Genomic DNA, 17,389 nt, shown 5'->3' with positions numbered 1-17,389 from the left:
CTCCCCCTCCCCCCCCGCGGCGGAAAGAAGAGGCGGAGGCCAGGCTAGGACCCTACATGCCTTTATTACAGACTACCAAGCATAAGTGAAATCCATCATCCAGTCACTAACTACACATCTACAGCACAGAGATCTGTCAAGAGGAGAATACACAGTCATTAAATTATGAGATATGATTAAATCATCGACCAATAGAAAATTTATATAATAAAGCCAGAAAAAAGGTGTAAAATATAGTTTACAATAATTATTCACATTCAAGGCTGTACATCAATACATACAACACCATGGCCCCGAACATGAATTCAATCCAAATAATTCATATATTAGAATTTAAATAACACAGACTGAACTAGAGGCCAACAAGAGCCAGCAAATAACCTTTTAAGAATAAAAATACAAAAGTATGTATCTTAAATCATTGTATTATTTGCTTCTGTTTTCACAAATTCTTGGAGGAGGGGAGATTGTTTTGCTGTGTTTGTTGAGAGGGTTTGGGGTTTTTTGTCTGGGTTGTGTTGGTGGGGGGTTTTTTGTTTTGTTTTCGGGAGTGGTTTTTGTTTGGGTGGTTTGTCTGTGGTGGGTTTTTGGGTTTGGGTTTGTTTGGTTTGGGTGGTTTGTTTTTTTTTTATGCATACATCACAGTTACAGCTACTAAACCAGGTAGAGAATATTACACACGTAACTGACTGCCACCAACCTGAAAACAGCTAGCATACAACTATCAAAACTGATTATGGTTCCTGGTTCCTCTTTCTTCCTCTTTTGTCAGATACAGTAATGGTAAGTTCTGCTACAATTTAGAACACTTGCCACATCCAATCAGAGTTAGTATATGGTCATAGGAAGCTTTGTCAAATGGCAACCATCTACATTCACTGCCATGCTGACAGGCAGACCAGGTTATTGGGTGCTTAAGAACTTCTCCAATGGTTTGCTGTATAAAAGTTGTATTTCTTCTAAGAAATAGGAAACTTTCTTAGATTACCATTCTTACCTTAACTGAAAGCATGCCCTTTTGGGTCAGAGAATTACTTGTCTATAAGCTCACTTGATCAACTGATGGACAATCTGTGTCATGAAGCTTTGCAGGAGCACTTCCATTTGATTAATAAAATATTTGCATAAAATATTACAGGCATTCAGCAAATTTCAGATATAAATACCACACCTATTCATGTAATTCACTAGTAGAAAGAATGACCAGAATCCACAGACCACACCTTTAGGCAACTATTAATATACAAGTTCTCTCCTCAGCAAGGTGTTGAAATCAAATGTTTTGTCCACAGGCCAAATGCAGTAATTGTGTTGACTTTACTAAATCATTCAAAAGAAACTGTTAAATATACATGTGAGAAATCCTCATGATTATTCAAAGTTCCCAGCACAAAATGTAATGGTATCAAGCACATTAAATTAAGCATCTTGAACTATGAAAATGGTTTACGGTTATCGCATCTTTGTTTCAACCTATAGAGTTTTTTCTAGGCTTATACATGGGAAATACTTCACAACTAAATCACATCAGAAGGAGAAAACTAAGTGGAGCACAGTACTATCTGATAAGTTTCATGTCTTCAACATCTAAGTGCTTCACAAACGAGATCTTAATAGGTAATATCACTCTGTCACAATGCCTCAACATCATATCTGAAGCACGTCTTCCTTAAGATAAATCCTTCTCAAAACTGAACTTTAAAGCCAGTGGTAATAAACTCATCTCTCCAGTCTACCAATGCAGTTTTAAACTTCCTGTGACTGGGCTGGACACTGAGTAGAACAGTATGATTCAAAAATCCTTTCTAGCAGTAGTACTTCATCCTTTCTTAAGCTCCACCCCACAGAGAACAGATGCAATAAACATTTTCCTGAAGTTCAAATCCCAAGCAAAACAAAATTGCAATATCACTGACCAGATTCTTTAGAAGTCATTGGCAATTATTCAATGTGCAAAAGATGGAATGAATCAATCAACAGAGTGGGTTTTCAGTAGGTTTGTAGTGAGGAGTCTGAAGAAGAGTCTTCAACTGCCTAACAACACTTTTTGTGCTTTGAAAGACCTCAGATGAAGAGCAGAGAAATTAACTGACTTATCTGCAGCTCTGAAGAACCTCCCTTGTACATTTCCTTCCATGCACTCCCATGAATGACAGGAGTGATCTTCAGAAGAAAGATCTGAATCTACCCCACTTCAGGTGTAAGCATTTAAAACAGGAACCAGCCCTTCATAGTATGCAGCACCTGCCAATACACATTTAAGTGGACAAACTGGTGAAACATACTTAAATCCATGTGATTGCTTTGTCTTGCCTTACTCTATTCTTTTGCCATCTTTCAAAGCCACAGATTTCACTTACAGTCCAAGAAAGACTAATACCTCTCCCAGAAAAGTTCTAGTCCCTTCCCAAAAAAAGCAGCAACTAAGGAAGACTTGATTTGGAACATTGAAGTTTTAAGGGGAGGGATGTCTGTAAGAGATGATCAGAGTCTTAATGACAGCATTGTCAACAAAAAAAAAGAATACTAGAATGCAGACATCAGCCTTCCAGACACCTTCTTGATAGCTTACTGCTATCAAGATTTCTTTGGCTGAAAGCTTTTGGTGGGCAGGACAGAAGTCTACTGAGAGAGGATTTCCAAGGTGTGAAAAAGCAGAGTAATTACTTTGTTACGGCAAAATGACAAGTCTAAATATTACAGAAAACATGTTTAAGCATTCTTAGATTTCCACTTAGTGAACAAGCCAATGGAGATGACTCCATCTCCTAATGAAGCTAAGGTGTTCACTACTAGCAGAACAAGTTTGCCAGACTTATGTGAAGCAAGTTTTATCACACTGAACAGCAGTGGCACCATGAATCTCCGTCACTGCCAAAGTCTCCTGTATAAAGATGGGACTATGACTACACCTCTATACCAAAGACTGAATCCAAAAGCAGTAGGGTTGAGTCCAGTGGACACAACATACAGCTGGAATTTGACAGCCAGAGAACAAATGGATAGCACTGCAACAAATTTACATGTCATCTTGGTTAGAATGGTAAATAAAGGTTTAATACAGGCACAGATAGAAGGTGTACTGTGCTATTCAAATTTTACTGACAGGGATTGTACCTTGTATGTGATGAATTTCTCATGATACTAATGGAATGGTGTTCTTTCTCAGCCATTTACAGGACACCTTAGCTCCCTTAACACCTGGCACAGTAAAACCAGTGATTGACTTTTGTCAAGTCTGTGTACATGGTGGGATAACAGAAGACTACAATAATGTAGTTCCTCCAAAAGAAAAGGAAACTGAAGTCTCTCCTTTAAAGACTGAAAGATACTGGAAAAGCTGAACTGTCCTCAAATTCAACCACACCACACAGTTTTGAAGAGATCAATAATAAATCTCCTTCACCCTGTACAACAACAAAGTATCCAACATTCATGTGTTTTCTAAGAAATCCTAATGAGCTACTGCTTTTGAAATAATGCTTCTGTAACAGTAGCCCATGAGTTTTTTCAACATTGCAATGGAACATTTCTTTCTTTGGTGGAAGGAAAAGCGCATAGTATGAAACCTCAAAATGCAAAGAGATGGTATGTGTAGAAGGTGAATAAATAGGTGTGATGTTTATACAGCTTTTAAAATAAGGAAGGAAAGCCTTTGTCCAGACCTAGGTCATTCCTCTCTGCAAGGTTCAGGAACATGGGCGTGTTGAAAATACCATTAGGGAAGCTGGTTTTTAGCACACAGAAAATTGGCTTTGTAATGTTACAAGAAATGTTTGACCACAAAAAAAGCCTTAGTTTGAAGAGGATAAAAGAGATCAATATGAAAAATATTTTCATTTTATAGATATGCATTAAGTACCATATATTTTCCCCTTTGTATTAATATTTTCTTTTGTATTTTTAACCAGATTACTTTATGGATCTAATATTTGAATTGCTTAAAGTTTTTTCAGAGTTGCTAAATATTTGACCAAGGACCAAAAATAGGATTATTTGTATATCTCATTATACAATGAGACCAAAAAAGTCAAGTAATCAGTTGTACAAAGCTTTCACACTTCCTTCTCTACCCAGGTAAATAGGTTGGCCCCACTACAATGCACAATACATGCACACCCTGGAAAAAAAGCTTCTAGCCCTCATCTCCTGAAAAGGTGAAAAACTATTTACTAGTTCAACAGTAACCTTCCCCCCCCATACTAACTAGTTAATTTTTTAGTTAGCATTAGTTAAAGGCATGCTGGTAAGTTTAATGTCCCTTGGTTAAACACACCTATGATTCAAATTAAAATTTAAATTGAATGTTTAAAATCTTATATGCTTCAGACGCCAACATTTCAATTTTAGAAACCTTTCAGTGCCATGTTCAGCATTTTACTCTCTCAAAACCTGTATCATTGGAGCCTGTCTGCCAGATACATAGATCTGATTCATTCACATAATTACTAAAGTACCACATAAATCCTGCAACCAGAACTATATTAGGAATTACACAAGGGTGCAACTGACCTGGCTACAAATGCCATGTACCAGTAAGCTGGGGGACTGTGAGGAAAGGAAGAGAAGACAGAGGTGGTGCTTAGGAGAGGCATACAAAAGCTCCCTGATGAAATACAGTTTAATGATAATCTGAAAGTCACAGAAAACTCCAGCCTTGTAAAATGCAAGGCTGGTACATGATTCAGCATGTGTGCGTGTGGATTGGTTTTAACTCATCTTAAGTGAAGCTGGTAATGCAAGGTCTATCCACTAGTCTGCAGCAGAAATTGAGCTGAAGTGCACAAAAGCAAGATCTTCACTGCAATGATATGTATGTGGAAGCCTCAACAGAAGCACAAAGAGCGAGCAAAGCGACCCTGAATTCCATTAGATTTTTGCTTTTTCTTTTTCTTTCTTAAAAAAAAAAAAAACAAACACACAGAACATTTCAGACATATGCTTCCCCTTGAGATGGTAATAGGTGGGTTGAAAAGATTCCTCTGATCGGCTGCACACGGAGTTCTAGCAGCAAGTAGGGAAACTGGGAAATTTTGGATGAGCTTTACTATTTAGCAGCATTCTGGTGGTATCTGTGCCGCCAAACTTCATGTATCTTTTTGCACCATTTATGAGCATTCCCACTCGGGTCCATCAGGTAATATGTCCTGTTTGGCTATAAGTGAACAACATTTTAATGAGTACTCCAAACACAGTTTAACCAAAAAGCAGTAATTATTCTGCACCTACCAATAAAAATAATTATTCCGAATCACTTCATAAGCTTTCCAAAAGATAAATTCAATTACTGTTACATAACATTATACATTACTGAATAACCATACAGCTGGCATCTCAATTACTGTTAAGCAGTCAAGTCAACTGACAATATACTGTTGGTACGCTCCTTGTGATCCACTATATATACATGAAGAGGGCTAAATTTTAGAAGTCCTTCTTAGGAACTTCCTTCAAATCCCAAAATCCACTTACAGTTTATTTACACACAAATAATAAAAAGTACACAGGTATTTTTGTGGGAAACGCGTATGTCAGTGGTTTCTTGTTGGGGTTTTGGTTTTTTTTGAGTATTTGCAGGGGTTTGGTTTTGTGGTAGGTTTTGTGGGTTTTGTTGTCATTGGTTTTAGAATTAAGGCTATCAACACTTGTATTTAAAGAATTGTATTTTCTCCAGAAGAATTTGTTAACAACTTAGAATAATTGTTCGAGGACCTTAGTGCAACTTACAAATAAATTAAAGGAAGTCACTTACTGTGTGAACAAAAAATGTCTTAAAATTCTTCGCTTCTGGCCGCAACTCTAAAGACCATGGAATTTCTCCTTTTAGAACTTTGTTGACAGGATCCACATAATACAGGTGGGGCCCTTCTGTGAGTAGCAATTGGCGCCGACGTGCAAACAATCCCTAACAAGAAAAGTAGAAGCAGCAATGCAAAAAAGCATGACAGAAAAAAAAACCACCAACATGTAGATCTCTGAATTTAACAATAGAGGTAGAATTAAAACAGCTCAGTGATAGGATAGTATGTTTTAGTTTCGTGTACTTTTTTTGTTTTCCTTTTGCATTACCTATTTGACCTCACTCCTTTTTTTAGGGGGTTGCAGTGCATTCCTACTATATAGCAAAACAGAAGTACTACCTTAAGAAGGCATCTTCAAGTTCTAACAAAATATAAAACAACTAGTTGTACAAAGTCAAGCAAAATCTATCTGTCAAAGATTACAGCACAGAAATCATCAAGTATGATTTTGTGGAGAAAATTAGGAACACGCAGGTAGTAACTTAGATGAAAGAACCTATATTCCTGGCAGAGCTGACACAGACTATCATTGCTCATCTGTACCATGTTAAAGGTAATGCTTAAAGCTGTTCTAATGTCACCTCTGCCTCCCTCAAGATACAGGCACTAGGCAGATCCAAGAAAAACAGCACAGTTACGGACAATATGGGTTTGTATTTTATTTTCCAATAGTTGTGGCTCAATCCACATGCACACATGCATCAAGACAAAGCATTAGTGGGCTATATCAGATTGCAAAGAGGAAGGGGAACAAAAACTCATTTACTACAGTCTCAAAATGAAAGCATCAATAGCACATTTACTTTTAGCCTTTTCAAAAAAAAAAATCAAGAGCACACCACTAAATTAAGAAAAAATATTCACAAGAAAACACTACATTTTAAAAAATAAACAAAACAATTTGACACTTACAAATAAGTTAAACAAGGAAGCTCTAACACAGGCTCCTTATCTATGCTACAACTGTGCAAAAATGTGGCAGCTGAAGTCTTGTTACAGGGAATCAAGAAAAGCCCTTACCTTTCTTTTGTCCACTGGACCCATTTTTAGGATTAAGTTATTTTCTACAAACTGATGCCTTAAAGAAAAACCAACAACCATTACTCCAGAAGTAGTTCTTCCATAGAAACAGCTTTTATTATTATCAAGCAATATTCCTCATCTCTCCCTAGCGTCTCCTTTTCTGACGGAGAGTCCTCAGTCCTTTACTAGATGAGTTTTGGACTCCTCCTCATTCCCCACCAAAGTGTTTTTTCTAAAATCTGATTGGGGAGGTAGGGGTGTGGAATCACAAATGAGAAATTCCTCTCAAAAGTGAAGAGAAACACTAAGAAGTACATGGTCTGGAAGTATTTTGGGTAGGTATCAACAGAATATTATCATTCAAAAACAACCAACTTACGGCGACTGTAAGAAAAAAGGAACATTTTTCTAGTTCTAGGACTCTGCGGAGGGAGGACTTCTCAGCACAGGTATAGTGTCATTTCTGCCTATCTTATAAACATACTCTACAACATCTTCTAGACTTTGTAAATTTTAGAAATATAGTATTAGGTTTTCACTGCTATTGCTTTAAAAATAGATGTAAAGAAAACTCTCATTGCTAATTGATTGTTGACGATATTAAGATGACAAAAATTAATTTTAATCAAAATTAAGTTATTTTTCTGGATTCCTTACTGCTATGCAAGTAACAGATGAGCTTTATTAAAAGAGCTTACCAAGGATTTCCACCAGCTTGTTTTGCCAGAAGTAACCTCTTTTCATCTTCAGAAAACTGTAAGTCCAGCTCAAAGGAATTGTTGTCAAGATCATGAATATACTGTTCAATATTTCCTCCTGATGTCTGCGGTGTACTTGTCTCTGGGGCAGACAGTGAATGGGAAGAGGCAGAACCAGAAACTTGCATGCAACCAAACTGACTCAGGAGATTGTCATACTGAAGAAGGAAACAAAATGAAGACGTTTCTGTGATTAAAAAGCTTATTTTGCACTAAACTGCAGCTTTTAAGCATGCTTTTGTTTATTATCCTTTGGGCAAAAACACAGCTTACTTTCTATACAGTAACAGGCATTTATCCAAAAAAGTATGCTTTGTCAAAAGCAAGCCAACCAGTATTTTTCCAAACACTCACTTTATCAGAAAAAAATGCTGACTAGTCCAAATTTTAACCAGCAATTTTATATTAGATTCTTAATAATTGAATCTTCATTAAAATATAACTCAGTAGTTTCAATGAAAACATTTAATATGCAATAAGTATGCTTTAATGAAAGTCTCAGGCAGCAGAGCTGAAGATAGCAATAGACAAACATACATTTCCATAACAGTCTTCATCATCCTCTGACATAGCAGGCAAATATGCTGTAAGTTTTGGGGGTGTCTGAAGATGTAGGTTCTCCCACACAATGGATTCGAAGAAAGGGTGAGCCTTAAGAGGTCCATATCCTCCCATTTCTTCACAACCTAATCTGTTGGTAGCATCTAGAACCTGAGTAAATTGCAATTAAGTTAGCATGCATCAAATGCTAACTCGCCATAAAGGGGCGAGCACCATTCACATTTGCGCAACAGCATGCAAAAAATTGAAAACAGTTGGTCTCACTGCCCTAAGCATACATATCTAGAATACAAGGAAACTGCTTATAATACAAGGTGTTATTTGTCAGTATGTCTTGTCAGCAAGATTTTGCATTAGACCAGCTCACAGATCTAGAGAAGGGAGCACTTCTTTGGGTCCACACAATTTTTTGGCTTTGTTGCTTCACAAAGACAGAAACAAAACCAAGCAAACACACAGAGAAGGCCTGATGGAGCATAGCTCATTTAAGTATAGCCCAGCATCACATTCTAGTGATGCAAGAAGATGTGGAAGCTATAGCTGGCATCAAACATTAACCTCTCAAACATGCTAAAACCGCACTATTCTCAGGATGTCGATGCAACCTGGACCCTACCATTCAGCAGGCACCGGCCTGGACACAGGAACATGCCACTAGGCCCTTTACAATGGTTGCACTCATCACCAACCAGAAACATAAGGCAAAGTTTCCTCCTTAGCCCTAGCCCCATGCTAATATATTCTAGACTATTGAACTTGAAAAAGCTTATACCAGCCAAAATGTTCTCTGCATATTCATTTTACTGTCATGGCTATATCCCCCTGATGAGACGGAACTATTTTTTTTTCTTCCTACCTGTCAAACATTCACATGTAGAGTAATTCTTTGGCTGATACTATTGAGACATGCATTAAGTGCAAGGTAAGTGCATGTTAAAATGCAAGGTAAGTTGGTTTACATTGTAATGAATATATCTCCCCGTGATACATAAAACACCGTTTTCAACTAAACGATTCATTATACAACTCAACAAGAATTAATCTGAGTACTATGTACTTAACTTGTGTGTGTAATGCACAGTATTTAGAACCATTTGCTTCCATTTCACTGAGAGACACTCCTTGTCCACAATTTAGAATTCAGATTTAAAAAAAAAAAATCATAATCTAAGTGCTGTTTAATACTGGATGTTGATTTTTCAAGACACTCCTCTACGCAGTCAATAATGCTTAGCCATTCTTATTATAATGTTTGCAATAAAGTGCATAGGAAAAAAGAACTACAGAAGCCGAATGTTTCCAATGTCACCAAATCATTTAACAGCAGCAAATATTTACCAATAGCTTTTCAACAAGGTCTTTTGCCTTGGGAAAAAATTTTTCTGGGAAGTCATATTCCAACTTTATTATCTTCTGGAATATAAGATACTCATTTCTGCAAAAGATAAAAATATTAGCTCTTGTTATTAGTTCTCCATGGTTCTTTCACCTTAACAGTGCATAACCTGGACAAATATTAAATAGGAGATCCCATTTAATTCCCATAAATGTTTCTAGGGTAAAGAGTACAGTCTTCCAAGCATCTATGATCCTGTAAACACTGGATACTTGAATAACAACAAGAAAAGTTCAAATGGCGCAATATAGAAGCACCTCACACCCTCTTCATGTAGGCATAGTTACCTTTATTGCATAAATTACATGTGAAATCCTAGGATAAATTAAGGAATCTCTCTCAGGAACTCTAGTTTATAGCTATCTAAGCATCTTCATGACATCAGAAAGGACAAATAAAAGCAGGCATAACATTAACACCAACATTGCACCATGAAAAGCTGTACTTCAGAACTGGCAGTAAGGTAAAAGCTAAAAGCAACTCAATACATTTGTGATCCACATGTAAAGAATTAACTTAAATCTCTTACCCAGCTCTAAATGGAGGCAATCCAGCTACAAGCTGATATATTATACATCCCAGAGCCCAGAGGTCAGAACTTCAAAAGAAAGAGGAAAAAAAACATATAGCATGTTTTCCTAGAAGTCGTCTTTAAAAGGTAATTGTTAAAAAAATTCCTAAGCTTCTGCTAGTTAGAACATAGCACGAACACATTGGACAATGCCTAGCGTAATTTCCACACAATTTTCACTTCATTCCTGGACAGAGGAGTAGGCTAGCAACACAACTTTGGGAAAAAAGAAGTACACAGTACCCATCCCACAACAACTGACTATAAGCACATGTGCAAGACAGCCAAATTCTCAGTCAAAATAATTAATGGTATGCAACGAGACTAAAAAGAATACTTATTATCCACTACCACAATTCAAAGATGCATCCAACTTAATGCAATATATGATCCTTCAGAATTAAAATCCTTTCCTCTAAATATTTTATGCAAAAAAATCCCATCACAATACAGCTTTTCACTTAAAGCTTTTCTTAAGACACCAACAAAGAGGCCAGCTATATGGTACAGGCGTGAGAGAAAGTCTTAAGTTTTAGTGTGCGCTGAAAGAGTATTTTTAACTTATTTTACCTCAAGGTAAGCTATGCATAGTTTATATATAATATACATTAAAGCTTAGAAATCCTCACAGAAAACTAAAATACTAACAAAGGTGCAAAAGTACTCAAATTAAGAGTTTCCCATAAAGATGAAGCATTATGTAACTTCTAAAAGGAGATGATAGCCTAATGAAGTCTTTGCATTAGCCAAACCAGTCAAAACGTCTTCACTAGAAGCAAAAGTGAAAAGTCTAACGGTATTTCTATCATTTCAAGAAACACTAGCACAAATTACCACAGTAATTCATGAGAGATCTCTTTTCCCTATGATTTGTCAGTGATTACTTTGATTATTCTTCCACCATTGTAATAAAATGGATATACTCAGTCTGTAGGTTACCATTAAGAACCAACTTGTATGAGGTAAGAAGTTTCTTAAGGATATCACTCATACCAGGCAGAGAGAGAAGTTTTAAACCATTGCAAACTCCAAGCAGAGTTTAGCAAAGATAACTGCAAGTTGATCTAAATACAAGTCAAAGAAAGCTGTAGCCTTTCCCCTAACTGACAGAATGCGACGTTCTGTCGCTTTTACAGCGGGAATTACCGTATTAGAGCAAGCTTATATAAAACGGAATTAAAATAATAATATTATTTGGATAACAGAAAAAGGTTTTCTGATTTATTTATGGGTAAGAGAAATCCAGCTTCACGTTATGAGCCAGCAGTGTGCCCAGCTGGCCAAGAATGCCAATAGCATCCAGGCTTATTATCAGCAATAATGTGGCCAGCAGGAGTAGGGAAGTGATAGTGCCCCTGTGCTCGGCACTGGTGAGGCCACACCTCGAATCCTGTGTTCAGTTTCACTACAAGAAAGACTGTGAGGTGCTAGAGTGCTTCCAAAGAAGGGCAATGATGCTGGTGAAGGGTCTAGAGCACAAGTCTGATGAGGAGCAGCTGAGGGAACTGGGGTTGTCTAGTCCAGAGAAAAGGAGGCTCAAGGGAGACCTTATCACTCTACAACTACCTGAAAGGAGGTTGTAGCAAGGTGGGTGTCCATCTCTTCTCCCAAGTGATAGGACAAGAGGAAATGGTCTCAAATTGCACCAGGGGAGGTTTAGGCAGGATATTAGAAAAAAATTTCTTTGCTGAAAGGGTCATCAAGCATTGGAACAGGCTCCCCAGGGAAGTAGTTGAGTTGCCATCCCTGGAGGTATTTAATAAGACATGTAGATGTGGTGCTTACAGATATGGTTTAGGGGTTAGGTGGACTTGACAGTGCTATATTAACAGTTAGGACTCAATGATTTTAAAGGTCTTTTCCAACCTAAACGTTTCTGTGTCCCCCTAACACTACCTAATCTGGAGTCTGTAAAACTCCAGAGGTAGACGAACTGAGGAAACCATCACTCAAACAAGCAGCAATACTTGGTAAGAAAAAAAACTCTCTTAAAAGAACCAAACACCTTTCTTTTATATGCAAACATCTTGTTTCTTTGACATACTAAGCTTGCTTGCTTTATTTATCCCCTCCCCCCAGTGACAGTATTCTGACAGTCAGTAAAATTCTGAAATACAACAGAGTACTCACCTTTTACAGGCAGATTTCTCTGTCAGCAGTTCTGGAGAAACATACTGTGCTGTCCCTACAAATGAGTTTGCCCGTGCTGGTAAGAAAATTGAAAGAAATAAGCAAATACACACTGACAGAGAAGCCAACCTCCCCCTTTTCCCCTACCCCCACCTAAAAAAAAAACCCACAAACCAAAGGCAACCTAGCAAGTTATGTAATGTTACAAAGAACCCAGGGGAATTTAGTTTCTCTACCCATTCACAAAACCTGCTTGGAAGAGACAAATCAATTAGTCTCAGTGATAGCTATTTGGTTCAAGAAGCTAGGCATTTAGGCACCTTGTTAGGTATAAAATCTACCAACACAAGCTTACTACATTCAAGTAAAAAATTAAGTTTATCAAATTCAGTCCAGCCTCCTGCTTTTTTCAGGCATTGTTTGCAGCATCATTGATTCACAGGTTAATACTAAGCAACTAGTGACACAAGAATTCTATAACCTTCACATTTGAGCAACTCTGATAGTCACTGGGTTAATTATATAAGCAGAGTAAAAACTTACTGTTTCAGCTGAGCAACAGTAACTATTTGTTTGTATTCTTGCCTTGCAAATAAAAAATAATTTGAAGTAGTTTAACTTCCCACTTTATTTGGTGATCTAGCTGGCTATACCACTACACCAAATACTACCTCTTCTGACATAATCTAAGCAGTAACAGTCAAAACCGTTTCAAGATCTCTCAGTGATTTTGCTAGATAAGAGATTTACCTCTTCAAATGATATTTGAAGAGGTAACGATAACCTTCAAATTTGGTAAATACAACATATGTTGTCAAAGGACCACTTGCTGTAGTTATCTGTGTCGCATAATGAAGTAAGTATATCATACCTTGTCTGCTATCTGCAGATAATACTTTTGCTGTTCCAAAGTCTGTTATTTGAATGTGCATATCTTCATTTAGCAAGATGTTCTCTGGCTTAAGGTCTCTGGAAGAGACAGATTTTTATGCTTCAACAGCACACGAAGTTGCAAACCTGTTTAGTGACTTATGTACATAATGCTATCATAAATTATGCAGACATTCTATAAACACTGTTGTGTAAACTTTCCTCTAACTTGTAGCTGTCAACAAGCAGACTAAAAGACTTTGAAAAGCCCATTAATTAATATTTTTCCTAAGATTACCTGAAATAATAAATAATCTCAAAACTAGGCTATTGCGCATCTCACTTGTTCAACAAAAATGAAAAAAAACCCCAAACCCAAAAAACCACTAACCCTTCACTCCCGGCCTTCATTTAAGCAACATCTGACAGATTGATAAGGCAGTAAGATCTTCTAGGCCTATTTACTCAGAACAAAACTCCATTGTCAAACAATGGCAATCCCCCACCCCCAGAAAAATGTCCAGAACAGACAAGAACTGTAAACCACCTCCACTCTTTAAGAATGGCACGTTTACATTTGTCACATACAAATCCACATATAATCTGTATTTCCAATGTACCCGTACCATTTGCATGGGCACTGCCTCTGATTCTGAATAAAACTAGACCTAACAGTATCACACACAATATATAATCAATATAGTTAGATGTCAAGAGGTCCATTAGCAACAACATAAAAAAACAGCATTGGGTTACACTGTTATATACTTTCCACCCAGTTTCCTCAGCTGACAAGAAAAGACAACATACCTCCCCCACACTACACCGAGGCAAGTCCTGCCTGACCAACGTAGTGGCCTTCTATGATGGAGTGACCACATCAGTGGACAAGGGAAGAGCTACCAATATCATCTATCTGGACTTCTCTAAGACCTTTGACATGGTCCCCCACAACATCCTGCTCTCTAAATTGCCGAGATACAGATTTGATGGGTGGACTATTCAGTGGATAAGGAATCAGTTGGATGGTCACATCCAGAGGGTAGTGGTCAACAGCTCAGTGTTGAGCCTTCTGGGCTACAAGCACACATTGCTGGCACATGTCCAGCTTTCCATCCACCAGTACCCCCAACTCCTTCTCGCAGGGCTGCTCTCCATTCCTTTATCCCCCAGCCTGTACTGATACCAGGGATTGCCTCAACCCAGGTGCAGGACCTTGCACTTGGCCTTGTTGAGTCTCATGACATTCACATGGGCCCATTCCTCAAGCTTGTCCAGGTCCCTCTGGATAGCATCCTGTCCCTCAGGCATGTCAACCACATCACTCAGCTTGGTGTCACCTGCAAAACTGCTGAGGGTGCACTCAATCCCACTGTATGTCATTGATGAAGATAATAAAGGGTATTGGTCCTAATACAGACCCCCGAGGGACACCACTCATCACCAATCTCCATGTGGACATTGACCACTACCCTCTGTAAGTGACCATCCACCCAACAGTCCACCCATCAAATCCATATCTTTCCAATTTAGAGAGAAGGATGTTGGGGGGGGCCGTGTCAAAGGCCTTACAGAAGTCCAGATAGATGACGTCAATAGCTCTTCCCTTGTCCACTGATGTTGTCAGTCTATCATAAAGGCCACTAGTTTGGTCAGGCAGGACTTGCCCTTAGTGAAGCCATGCTGGCTGTCTCGAATCCCCTCCCTGCCCTCCATGTGCCTTAGCATAGCTTCTAGGAGGATCTGTTCCACGATCTTCCCAGGCACATTGGCAAGGCCAACCCATCAGTAGTTCCCAGGGTCCCCCTTGCTACCTTTTTTAACACGCTGCACACTAATTCACACCACAATAGAATTCTAGTTACTTTTCATACATAACACCACAGAAAAAAGGTAGTTAAACAAAAAGTCATTTTCTGTTTTTAGACCAACTGATTAAGCCTGAAAAAGACGAGCTTTTGATAATGTTAATTCTAGGCCAAAATTTTTTTTTCCACATGAGAACAGTTGGTCTAGTAAGAGAGAGAGATCAGCTCTCCTCCTAAAGTTTTCTTTGTTTATTTCCCTATGTTAACAACCGTGCTAATGCTAATGAAATGTTATTATACTCTCAGTTTTCCACAAAATCCACATTTGTTTTAGACTTCAAAGAATCTTTCTAGAAAAAACACCTTGAGAAAAAACAAACACATGTTGGTCTCAACTTTGTATTACCTGTGAATTATTCCTTTCCCATGCAAATACTCCAGGGCTGATACAATTTCAGCAGTATAAAACCTGGTACAGGTCTCATCAAATGAGCCAATTTTGCGTATATACTTTAGCAGCTCTCCATTTTTGGCATAGCTAAGCCCAAAATCTGAACGTAAGTATAGTTAAGGTCTATCACTAAACCATTCTAAAACAAAAGTCCCCACACCTCATTCCAAAGACAAAAATAATACTAAAAATAAATGAAAAACAGGGAAGTAGTGAAGTTGGTTAATGTGAAACTTCACCTGGTAGCAACCCAAATCAATTTCTTAAACATATTACTTAGCATAGCAAAGACTACAAAAAGGGTTAAATTTGTAGTTTTTCCAGACAGTCACCTGAGTAATTCAATTGAACTGTATACATAATTGCCCTCAGAGAGAGCTACTTAGAGTCATAACGAGCATTCAACCTAAGTTTAAAATTGTCCCATCATCTGTAAAGTTCAAAAGTCAGCCCGGTATTCAATTAGCAAATATTTACATTACAAAAGAGAGCCCCTGTAAGTTCTACTAGTGCATGCATGTACACACATAGGACAGCACACAATATAGGGCCTGTCAGCACTGCCAGCAGCCTCTGTGAAAAACACAACTACTTACTGACCCCAGAAATAGACCATCTATGCTTTTAACCTTGGCACAGCCAATGCAAAGCAGGAAGTTTAGGAGGAAATTCATATGATTAACATTTTCTTCACAAGAAAAAAAGGCAACTGGCAAATCAATGAGCTTTCAAGATGAAACTGCACTCTGCAATTACTGCTAGAGAGCGAGCTTGGGAAACTGGCCCAAACAGAAGACCAACTTTCTATCATTCAGATTATTCTGTAAGCACTTTTACATAAGAAAAATTTTAATAGATCTAATTGTTCAAATAAGAAATAGTAGTAAATATAGCTGGCTACCCCTATTTTGAACACAGGAATTGTGGTGTTTCACAGTATAGATCAGAAATAGGACATTTCTAAAACATTTCTCTTATACTCCACAATTTTTAAAAACTTTTTTTTTAATTATTTTAAACTTCTATTGCTGCAAGTCTCCCTTCAGCATTAACCACATGGACAATGTACGTTATTGTTTTATTCATCTCCCCTGTCCTGCAAGTCACCCACTCTTTGAGAATGCACACTCATTCTATTTGCTTAATTTCTATTAAAAGCATGACTGCAAAATTTGCATCACAATCATTAAGATATTTTAAATACCTCAAGTTATTTTCATCATTCCTGTTAGACAACGTTTCAAAGGAACTAAAACTGGGGAGTTACTTTTAAGAAAGTGTTACAGCAAGTTTTAAAATGCAAAGGATACACAGCTTTTCATCATCCTGAAAGGTGAAGTAGAGTTTCACAAAAAAAGGGTGATCCAGGCGGGACATTACATCTCTCTCCCGTGTCACATATGGAACCTTGTTTTCTTTTATGATATGACGTTTTTCTAGAATTTTAACTTAATGAAAAAAAGACAGAATGAAAACGCAGGAGGTAAAACCAAATTAAGTCCATCTAAGTAATTTGTTTGGGGTTTTTTTGTTAGATAAAATTATCATAAAACCACTAATTCTGTCTTTTGAACAGGTGTTTTGTAATAGGACTACATCGATATTGTATTTTTTAAATGCTCATGTTGAAGGAGTCAATACTTACTGGCATATTCTCTAGAACTTGCCAATTCTCGAGCCAAGACAACCTGTTGCCAGAGGAGAGAAAATATATTATAATCATTCATTAAAGACATTCACCAACATTGATTTTCATCTTCCAGTAGGTATTTAGAATAATGATTGTCAAAAATCAGCTATCACAACTGCAATCAGCAAAATATTTAAGCATGTGTTCACATTATGCTGGCTTCAGCAAGACCTGTGCAGAAATTCAGTTCAGCATAACACCACTTGTTTTGCTAGAAGACTTACACACCTGACTGGGTAATCACTGAGTTACCCTTTTTTTTCCCCAGAAGAATTCTGAAGACTGTAACATAAGTCACAGTAAAATGCCAAATCTTCTTAAAAGAAGGGG

General features: G+C 37.6%; 1 protein-coding gene across 1 annotated transcript in view; it reads right to left on the bottom strand.

Annotated features, from left to right (window-relative positions):
- Positions 1-4,194: 4,194 nt before the first annotated feature.
- Positions 4,195-17,389, bottom strand: part of PDPK1 (3-phosphoinositide dependent protein kinase 1) — an 18,306-nt gene continuing 5,111 nt past the window's right edge. The window contains exons 2-13 of the mRNA XM_010297575.1: positions 17,015-17,057; positions 16,680-16,817; positions 15,325-15,469; positions 13,112-13,209; positions 12,241-12,316; positions 10,069-10,137; positions 9,482-9,578; positions 8,120-8,293; positions 7,523-7,740; positions 6,822-6,879; positions 5,753-5,905; positions 4,195-5,155 (exon numbers count right to left, since the gene is read on the bottom strand). Coding sequence (XP_010295877.1) covers positions 5,048-5,155; positions 5,753-5,905; positions 6,822-6,879; positions 7,523-7,740; positions 8,120-8,293; positions 9,482-9,578; positions 10,069-10,137; positions 12,241-12,316; positions 13,112-13,209; positions 15,325-15,469; positions 16,680-16,817; positions 17,015-17,057 — 1,377 coding nt within the window. The 3' untranslated portion in view covers positions 4,195-5,047. The remainder of the gene's footprint in view (positions 5,156-5,752; positions 5,906-6,821; positions 6,880-7,522; positions 7,741-8,119; positions 8,294-9,481; positions 9,579-10,068; positions 10,138-12,240; positions 12,317-13,111; positions 13,210-15,324; positions 15,470-16,679; positions 16,818-17,014; positions 17,058-17,389) is intronic.

Source organism: Phaethon lepturus, unplaced genomic scaffold, assembly GCF_000687285.1.
Source record: "Phaethon lepturus isolate BGI_N335 unplaced genomic scaffold, ASM68728v1 scaffold1932, whole genome shotgun sequence".
NCBI lineage: Eukaryota > Metazoa > Chordata > Aves > Phaethontiformes > Phaethontidae > Phaethon > Phaethon lepturus.
Note: the sequence above shows the minus strand (reverse complement) of the source record. Positions and strands in the feature narration are given on the sequence as shown.